Below are 9,563 nucleotides of genomic sequence, written 5' to 3' on the forward strand. Positions count from 1 at the left end.
AAAATAAAAGGAAATGAAGAGTTATTCCTGAGTGTGTGGTCACTTTTTTTCAGATTGTATGCCCCTCGACTTGGAAAATAACCTCAACTCTGTTACAACTTGATGGCAGTTGCTGACTGGTTACACTGAAAAGACATGCATGCAGTGCACTTGAATTTGTGGGGAACAGTTAACTGTTTTTATTTTTCCTTGTTTTACTTAATTACTAATTACCACCATTATAATTATGTTTCTTTTTATTCATGTATTTGTTTATTTTTCTAAATAAGCCTTGATTGTCTTGCTGTGTAGTAAAACTGTCAGGTGTGTGCGTGTTTGTGGGGGGGAAGAGGGTGGTGTTAATTGCTTTGTGTATGTTGAACTGTTTGATTGTTCTTTGTTAAAACTTTTTTTTAAACATATTTAAGAAATCAGTGGTATATGCAAACCATGAGAAGTACCACATGATATCACTTTAACACTTTACTGTGTTAATAAACATTAACATGTAATGCTACATGCAGTTCTAATGAACTGACTATCCATCCATCGATTTATTCTTAGGCTGATCACAAACCAAGAACCATTGTGCTGGATATTATAGCTTGTGGATATAACTATTTGTGATTACATATGCATATTTTGTATTCATACTGTATGTTTGACTTATAGTCAAAAGAGAAAATGAAGGAGGCTATTTAATACATTTTTAGGGTTGTGTTTTATGAATAGAAATGTACTGTTATGACACCACTTAACTTTACAGCAGTCTCTGTACAGCTGTGATGTGTTCTCCTTTACATTACTGGTGATTAGAAACACTAGACGTAGTTGTTAGCTGGTTAGCTGGATAGACTATGGGATAATCCAGTTCTAGATTTTCATACCAGACAATAAACAGATATTCCAGAACCACTATTGGTAAAAACAAACAAACAAACAAAAACCAGAAGCAATAATGACTGTAAAAAGAAACAAATCAAGTACAAAGAGTTCCATATCGGACACAAAAACTACAACTCCCTACAAAAACAGACTCAAACGAATCACAAAGACGCATAAAAGTTTAAATACAAAATTAGAATGACTTATTAGCAAAGTTAGAAAAAGGAAAGCTCAGTTTACTGAAACAAAGTCAATAACTACACTAAAACCATACGAAGATTAAAATGTAACTTTTTTTTTTGTTTTAACTTTTAACGGTTACCAGATATGACTAGTATACTGGATAGCAAAAGAGTACTTGAATGCACCGGCAGCAGCAAAAGTAGTGCGTCGGCGCTCCGGTGTCACGTGACAGAGGTGATGGTTACTTTGCGGCTGGTGATGTGACAAGGCAAGCCTGCAGCCACTAGCAGTGGTTAGCGAGTTTGTTGACTTTTACATTTATTCGTTCTTTCTCAGAAACAGACCGATTGCCTGAAAATGGATAACAGCGGAAAAGAAAAGGAAGCAAATGCTTTGATGGCCGAGGCTGAAAAGAAAATGAAATCGTCTCAGTCGTTTTTTGGAGCGTTGTTTGGGTGAGTCTGTCAGCTAGCTAAGGTTAACGTTTGGCTAAAGGAGACAGCTATGCGGAAGGTTGGGAGCTGACCACAAGGGTTAAAAGCCAGGACAAAACGATTTCAAATAACTGTCGGTTGCTTTTATAAGTTGTAGTTAGTGTTATGCGGTTATTTTCAAGGCTGTCGTTTAGCATATCTAGCTTATCTCGGCTCGTCGTGTATCTGGAAAGCGTTTAGTGTGAAAGATAGCTGGAAATAGTCGGTAGTTGCTCATTTTAGACTCTGCTTTAAGGCAGCTTTCATGCTAGAAATAGATTTAGTTGAACCCAAAGCTGAATTGTTTAACAATTCAAGATAATTTCACTTAATTGTAAAGGCAGCGCTTCCCCTATAGCGCCGTCTGTTGGGCAATTTTCGGAAGGTCACTCAATCCAAATCACGTGTCATTCACATTTGTTTACAGCAGAAGAAGAAAACGTACTTGTGATGTAGCGAAAGTGCATGTAAGACTAGCTCTCACTAACCTGTACAAACGGCTTTGCATATAACAACCTAAATGCAGGTTAATTTTTCAGGTTGGATTTTTTTTTATTATTGTAGCAGGAGCTCACGTGCAAGGTTAAAGGCTACGTGTTATGTATGAGGCTGTAAAATCCGCGCGGGGTTCGTGGCGAAACTTGAAAATGTAATTAGTTGTGTCTGGGTAATGGGAATGAAATCACAAGCAAAGTCAACACTTTTATATTTGTACTTGTATACGGTTTTACAAACCTTTACTCACTATTAAATAGTAACTTAAACAAAGTTTAAAGGATTGCACACTGAAGGCAAACATAGTCTTTTGGCGTCACTCAATGAAAAATCAGTGAGTGCCGGCTGGGAAAAGGACCTCTATAACTTGTTTCGACCAGTGACTTATAAAGAAAAAAAAAAAAGTAGATCAAATATTTCGCATGCCAATCCTAGTTCCTCTTCCTCTATGTCATAGGCATTCAGTTGGTGCAATTGTACTATTTAAATTATAACATATCCCATGATCGTTATGGACAAAAATTAGATTTTGGCTTTAGATTGTGAGACTTGGGTGTGAGAGTGGATTTCAAAATTGATTTGGTCGCTGTTTTGAAACGGAGCTTAAATATGTTTGTCAGCCCTGAAAATTTCAGAAGGCGGTCTTCTGTACATGTGAAGTAATAAGGAAAAAATAATGGAAAAAATAATAATAAAATGAATAAAGTTTTGACCCATTGCTTTTAAAAATATTCATATTATGGTGCTAAAATTTTGCATGTAAGTATACTAAAAAGAAAAAAAAATCTGCTTATTATACATCTTTCCAAAGAGATTTTACTGAGTAAAGTGTTTATATCATCCTGTGATAATCTGCAATGGATGGATGTCTTATTAAGAAAAAAACATGTTTTGTCACACAGTGGCTCCTCAAAGCTGGAAGAAGCCTGTGACATGTTGGTGAGGGCAGCCAACATGTACAAAATGGCCAAGAATTGGTGTGGTAAGATGATTGTCACATTTCAACACAACAAATGTATTGAATGCCTCTTTCTTTTTTTCAGTGATTTTAAAATGCAACAATTTATCTTCTTAATAGCTGCAGGAAATGCATTCTCCCAAGCTGCTCACCTTCACCTGCAGATGCAGAGCAAACACGATGCAGCAACCAACTTCATAGATGCTGGAAATGCCTTCAAAAAAGCAGATCCACAAGGTAAACTTTATACATCACTTTGGGGTATATAATATAGATGAAGTACACTTGTAAGTTTTACATCTTTTCATATTAAAGCTTTGAGTAATAAAAGTGAAAATGGTTTAAAAATGTTATTAAATCTTTTATTTACTTTATTAAATCTTTAACTTCATACAAATGCTATAAACAGTCAAATTCCTGATTAGTGAGAGCATGCGTTGACCCTGTTTCAGGTACTCTTTGAGTACTTCAGTACTGTTGAGGTTTCTTTCCTTCTGCTCCACGTGTTCTTCCATAAACTGAGGTGTCTGATGAGTCATTTGATTATTATGATATTACTCATTGAGTTTAAGCTGCTTCACCTGACAAACCTGCAGGACTGGCCGCAGATAAGAGAGTAATCATGTCAGGAGAATGATAATTTTGATAAATCCTAATTTGATTTTAAGTATTTAATGAGCACCCATCTAGCTGCTGTTTATTTATCACGTGACAGCTGCACATAAGCTCTAATCAATTAAAAAAAAAAAAAAACAGAAAAGAATTTGAGTAAATTTTTTTTTCCTTGTTTGTTTGGTTTTTTTTTTAAATTAAAGTTGATTGTAATCTCATTATTTCATTTTAGCTGCTATGATTTAGAGATATTAAAAGAGTGCCATCACGTGGCATTAAAAACTTGACGTACGATACTTCATAGTCGTGAGTAGTGCAGTGAGTTTGTCTGTAAGCCTTTAAATGAGACTTAAATATCAGCATTCTAAAGTTTTCCTTGTGCTTTGATGCAAAGTTTTGTACTGCTGAAAACAAGGCGTTATGAAAGTGCAAACATTAATTAATATTAATAATAATAATAATTCAGTGTCCTATCTAACAACCCACAGGGCAGTGGCTAAGAGTTTAATGAAAAAAGTTTTTTATTTTTAACTGTTAATACAGTTTCATTAACACAGTATTGTATATTATTTCACTTTCAGTCTGAAAAATGTTACAAAAGCCATGAAATAAATATGGTCTAGTACACCCCATTCCCCTGTTTAGACTCTCCCCGTTACTGCAGATTTTTCACCATGTAAAACAAACGGCAGTGGATGGAGCAGCTACAAAGTTTGCTTTTCTTCATGTCACAGTTTGTTAATCAGGTGCTCTGATTAAGGACTCTTTCCAGACATTTTCCAGTAAAGGTTTTAATGTCGATTACTGGAACAGCGCTTCTGTTTTGGATACTAGAAACACATTTTCTTTGACTCCACCTGAGAGCTCATCATCTCTGTAATGATGCTGCCTTTTCTTTTTCGCAGTGTGTGAACAGACTCCGGCTCCACGTTAAACTGTGCTAGCATCAGTGCTGCCGTTGTGTTATCAGTCTTTTTGTCATAAATCTGGAGACTGCGTAGCTTTAGTGTTAAATTTCATATTCACTCTGCCCCCAAATACATTTGTATTGGTCTGTTTTTAGTCGCAAATGTGGGTGAAACACTCCTGTTCGCGTTTACATGGTGACGAATAGAGCCGTACATTAAATGAGGTGTTGAAATTGTTGAATTTGTGCTAAGGATTTTATTTTATTTTTTTTAAACAATCAAATTATTCGAATTACCCGATGAATCGTTGCGGTCCTGCATCATAGTACACATTTCATAGCCCATCTTGTTCCTGTGTGGGGTTGTTGTCATTGGGTAGAATGAATTTGGGCAGAATCAGACAACTTCCTGATAGTATTGGGTGATGGATAAGGATCTGAAAATTAAAAAAAATAATAATAATAATTAATTGGGAATGTGAACAAATACACTGGAGAAGAGTCCAAATAAAAAATTTCATTTTACAGTGGGATCCTTCTATATTTACTCACACCTTGAACCTTTATCTAGCTTGTAATTTGTTGAATTTTGTTGTATTTTATTATGTAGTTTTTTTTGGGTTTTTTTTGCTAACATTGGTTCACTGAATAATTGGAGTAAAATTTTTCTGGAAATAATTGTTTGCATATATTTCTCAACAGAGGCAATTAACTGCCTAAACCGAGCTATTGAGATTTACACGGATATGGTGAGTTTCTTTTCAGTTTCATTTCTAAAGACCATCTTTAAGGAAATCAGATGCAAAACATAAAGGGTAGCTCATATTTCTCGCTTTCTCTCACTCTCACTTTTTTCTTTTTTTTTTTACTTTTTCAAAAAAAAAAAAAAAAAAAATCATATTTTAGGGGCGTTTCACCATTGCAGCCAAACACCATATCAGCATTGCTGAAATATATGAAACAGAGCTTGTGGACGTTGACAAGGTTGGGTTAAAAACTGTTTCTTCTTGCCTTTTATTTAAATCCTTATTCCATTTACTTTTTATTAATTGTCAAACAACAGTATAATAAGCTCTGTTTACAATTCACGCATACGTTTGTGTAATTTCTTTTCCAGGCCATTGCTCATTATGAACAGGCAGCAGATTACTACAGAGGTGAAGAATCCACCAGGTAACTATTTTAAATAAGCACGGTTATCTTTTGCCTTTAGGGAAGTAAAGAATGTAAATGTGTAAAGACACTATGCTGGCTGCTCATGTGCATCTGTACTAAAATTCCCTATTTCATATAGCAAGTAGCTCATGCATCAGACTGATCTAAATACTCTGTTTCAGACTTTAGTTTTTTCCAATATTTGGCTCTGCGTGACATCAACAAGAGCAAACATTTTTAATCTGGTCATATTTGACACACAGCTCCATCCACCCACCCGTTCGTCAAACTTTCCGTTCAGGAGTGGCAATCCATCAAAAGGAAGTTGGTCTAAAACTGCTCATTGTAGACGATTTAAAAAAAAAAAAAAAAGCACTAGTGCCCAGTATAAGATAATTAAGAATGAAATATGAATCGTGTAAAGCTATTCTAATGGAGACCAAGAATTAAAGTATGGAACTGCAAATGAGCACATGAGGTGCTATATAAAATTTCTGATACATTAATATTATGTCTTGTTTTACAGCTGTAGCGTTACTTTTCAATTTAGGACCCTTGATTTCAGTTAATATGTGTGGACTTGACATATTGCTGGATTTTTTCCTTTTAAAGTTCAGCAAACAAGTGCCTTCTGAAAGTAGCAACCTACGCAGCTCAGCTGGAGCAGTACCAAAAAGCTATTGAGATCTACGAACAGGTGAGTTAATGCCACCCAGCAGCTTTTATTTCAACGTTTTATCCCTCCGGGAGCTTTAGTTGGAAAGTAAAGATAAATTGTGCTTTTTGATTTATTCATTTATTTTTAGGTTGGAACCCATGCAATGGACAGTACACTCCTGAAATACAGTGCCAAGGATCACTTTTTCAAAGCTGCGCTTTGTCACTTTTGCGTAGACCATCTTAATGCAAAAGTAAGCCATTACATACAACTCTTATCTGCTGATAATATGCAGACACTGTAATACAAGCCTTTGATTTTAATAATCACCCTGCCTTTTCCCAGCTTGCTGTGCAGAAGTATGAAGAAATGTTTCCCGCCTTTTCAGACTCGAGAGAGTGCAAGCTGTTGAAGGTAGGCTTTGATGTAATTTTGGGACTAAATCGCTCATCAAGACACATCCAGTAATCATGAAGACTTGGAGTGCCGTTTAACACAAGAGACTGTTTTCCATCTATTTCCACTATTGTGCTTGTTTTTTGTTTTCCCGTTCTCTTTCTCGCCATTAAACTCGTGTTAATCACATGTGATTGACCTGGGTTTAATATACATGCTAATGTTGAAAACATAACTGGACTATAACCTTGAAATTGAATTGAAACCTATTTGGTTTGGTTAAATTCAGTTAAATCTTGTTTTTAGTTATCTGGGTTGAATAAGTAAAGGTAAGCCCTGTCTGTGCTTGAAAAGTGTTTTCAATTGGGTTGATTCTTTTTTTTCTTTTCTTTTTTTTTGTCTGTTTGTTTGTTTGTTTGTTTTCCTTTTTCCTAACTTAGAAACTTCTAGATGCCTGGGAAGAGCAGAATGTGGATGCCTATACTGATGCAGTGAGTAAACAGTTGCTTTTTTAGCAGAATAGAGGAAGTAGCAAAAATGTAGAACTTACTTCTTTTTTTTCTTTCTTTTTTTTTTTTGTAATTTTAACCTGACACCAGTTCAGTGAAAGAGTTTGCAGACTATAGCTTCCGTTTCCAGGTTGAAAGACATGCCACCTTGACATGGTGGGCAACAGATTGTGTAGTCTTTTCTGTTCATGATTTTGTGATCCAAACTGTTGAAACTGGATTGCATAATGAGAGTGGTGTGTGCATTCATTGAAGCCATCTCCCCCCCCCCCCCCAAAAAATCTACTGGAGTCCACCAGTAATATTATAGCGATGGAAATGAGAATAGTAGGGCAGATTTTTCTGTAGGTGTCCCATGACTGAAATATCGATTTGCATGAGTACCTTACAATATCACTACATAGTGATCAAATCAAGTGTTATTAAAACAGTCCTCTGACAGTAAATTAGTTGCTGTGTCAGTTTCTTCTTTCTTGTACAGACATCTGAAATATATTTACAGAGCTTACCTTTTTTAGCCTTTTTTTTTTTTCAAAATGTATTAAATTCATTTTTTACCTCAAAATTCTGCACACAATCTCCCAAAATGACAAAGTGGGGGAAAAGTTTCATTAAAATTATTTTAAATGCATTAAAAGTAAAAGCAAAACAAAAATAGAACATGTTCACAAGTATTCACATTCTTTGCTTAATTTCTTGTGATCTGAGAATCCTTCAGTGCACTTTGACAAACTCCAGATGAGCTGTTTTGTTCTTTTCTGAGGAGTGGTAGCTCTACTTAGCTTTTTTCCCCTCTTTGTTATTATGGGCTGCTATGTATAGAATTGGAGGTGAAAAATGAATTGAATCCATTTGCAGTAAGGCTGAAACTAGATGAATTGTGGAACAAGTGAAACGCTGTGAAAACTTTTCAGATGTCTGTATCTGAAAGATTAAGATTGCATTCTTAATCCAAACTGTTGAAGCCTCAACAGGTACATTTATACAGTTGAAAAAAAAAAATACTTCATTTTAGTATTGTTTAATAGCAACTGGATTAAAAGTGTTAATACTTACTTTCTCAGGTGAAGGAATTTGACACCATTTCTCGGTTGGACCAGTGGCTCACCACCATGCTTCTCCGTATCAAGAAAACCATACAGGATGAGGAGAGTGACCTTCGCTGACTTGCCTCTCCTGCTATTCTTTAAGCCCTAAAAAAAATGACTTGCATCCTTGTTTTTTTGCCTTGAGCCTCTCACTTCCATTTAGCAGCATTGTTAATTGTTTGACCATTAGCCCTTGTATTCACAGATACCATTTCTTTCCTGCAGTATTCTCTCAAATTCAATACAGTACTCCAAAAATGATGGTCCTTTTAGGTATGAACACTACCTTTCTGAGTGCAGGCTTCACACAGTATGTAAGTTGTATATTATTATGAATCAGGTATTGGCCCAGTAATAGTTCAGCTGTTCATAATTGGGCTGCAATACCAAAAACTCATACCAGCACTATTGTATAATAAAGGTTTCATTTTTATCTTCATTTCAATGAGAACAGATGAGAGGACACAAACTCACTAACACTTCAAGCAACTATATACATCTATATATATTTCTAAAATGTGCTTTAGAATAAACTAACCAAAATGCCAATATTGATAAAGGCACTCAAATTTGCTTTGGTGATTTTGAATGCATATGTGTACTATTTTGACAAAGGAGGGCGCCTCTAATTAAACAGTGCTTGATCTTAGCTGCAGAGGCCAAGAGTGTCTGAGGTTTTTCCATTGAATATATACCCCCTCTGCCTTATGATGCAAATTTCTCAGGATTTGGACTTGATTTGATGAAGATTTATAAAACATGCTTTTATAAGCACAAGTAATTAATTTGCTAATTGTTGTCATCACTTCCATTAAAAGTGCTTTTATTCCATAAAAGGTGATAGATGCCCTTCACCTCTGTGAACATTTGCATGGTTTGGAATACATGAAAAATGTAAAACAGCTGTTTTCCATCTGTGTAGGAGTGTAAGAGTGTGTGTGTTTTGTTTTCCTTTCTTAATCTTTGATTTGTGTTTTCTTGTCTTAAGTAACCAGGCTGAAAAAATAAACAGTTTTTAACGCCTGCAGAGATGCAATACATAATTGGGAAAAAAAAGAGCTTTACTGATCTGAACACTGTGCTCATGTATCCTGATGATTTTGTCAGTGAACAATTGGTCTTAAATAATTTGTGATGTTTCCTGTCAAACGTTTAAATAAACCTGTCTCAATAGCGCATCATGGGCGTGGTTTCCACCTTTGGGAAGGCTGCACCTGTGTGAAGTGGCATTTCTCGCTTTCTGTTGAAACGCGAAATAAGGTTTT

General features: G+C 35.4%; 1 protein-coding gene across 2 annotated transcripts; it reads left to right on the plus strand.

Annotated features, from left to right (window-relative positions):
* The first annotated feature begins 1,272 nt into the window (after positions 1 to 1,272).
* napab (N-ethylmaleimide-sensitive factor attachment protein, alpha b) lies at positions 1,273 to 9,079 on the plus strand. 2 transcript variants are annotated; one of them, XM_063493895.1, is made up of 11 exons: positions 1,273 to 1,502; positions 2,918 to 2,997; positions 3,094 to 3,210; positions 5,195 to 5,241; positions 5,399 to 5,476; positions 5,610 to 5,665; positions 6,260 to 6,344; positions 6,454 to 6,558; positions 6,651 to 6,719; positions 7,142 to 7,192; positions 8,275 to 9,079. In XM_063493895.1, exons 1-11 carry the CDS (start codon positions 1,405 to 1,407, stop codon positions 8,374 to 8,376), a joined length of 888 nt encoding a protein of 295 aa, XP_063349965.1. In that variant the 5' UTR covers positions 1,273 to 1,404; the 3' UTR covers positions 8,377 to 9,079. The 2 variants fall into 2 exon arrangements, with proteins under 2 accessions (XP_063349965.1, XP_063349964.1); XM_063493894.1 differs by having other exon boundaries at positions 2,918 to 3,210.
* The last annotated feature ends 484 nt before the right edge of the window (positions 9,080 to 9,563 follow it).

Source organism: Pelmatolapia mariae, linkage group LG14, assembly GCF_036321145.2.
Source record: "Pelmatolapia mariae isolate MD_Pm_ZW linkage group LG14, Pm_UMD_F_2, whole genome shotgun sequence".
Classification (NCBI taxonomy): Eukaryota; Metazoa; Chordata; class Actinopteri; order Cichliformes; family Cichlidae; genus Pelmatolapia; species Pelmatolapia mariae.

Coding starts and splice junctions, on each gene's coding strand:
- napab (XM_063493894.1), top strand. CDS start 1,405: ATGGATAACAGCGGAAAAGAAAAGGAAGCAAATGCTTTGATGGCCGAG. Junction 1,503..2,917: donor TTTTTTGGAGCGTTGTTTGG/GTGAGTCTGTCA, acceptor TTTGTCACACAG/TGGCTCCTCAAAGCTGGAAG. Junction 6,345..6,453: donor CTATTGAGATCTACGAACAG/GTGAGTTAATGC, acceptor ATTTATTTTTAG/GTTGGAACCCATGCAATGGA.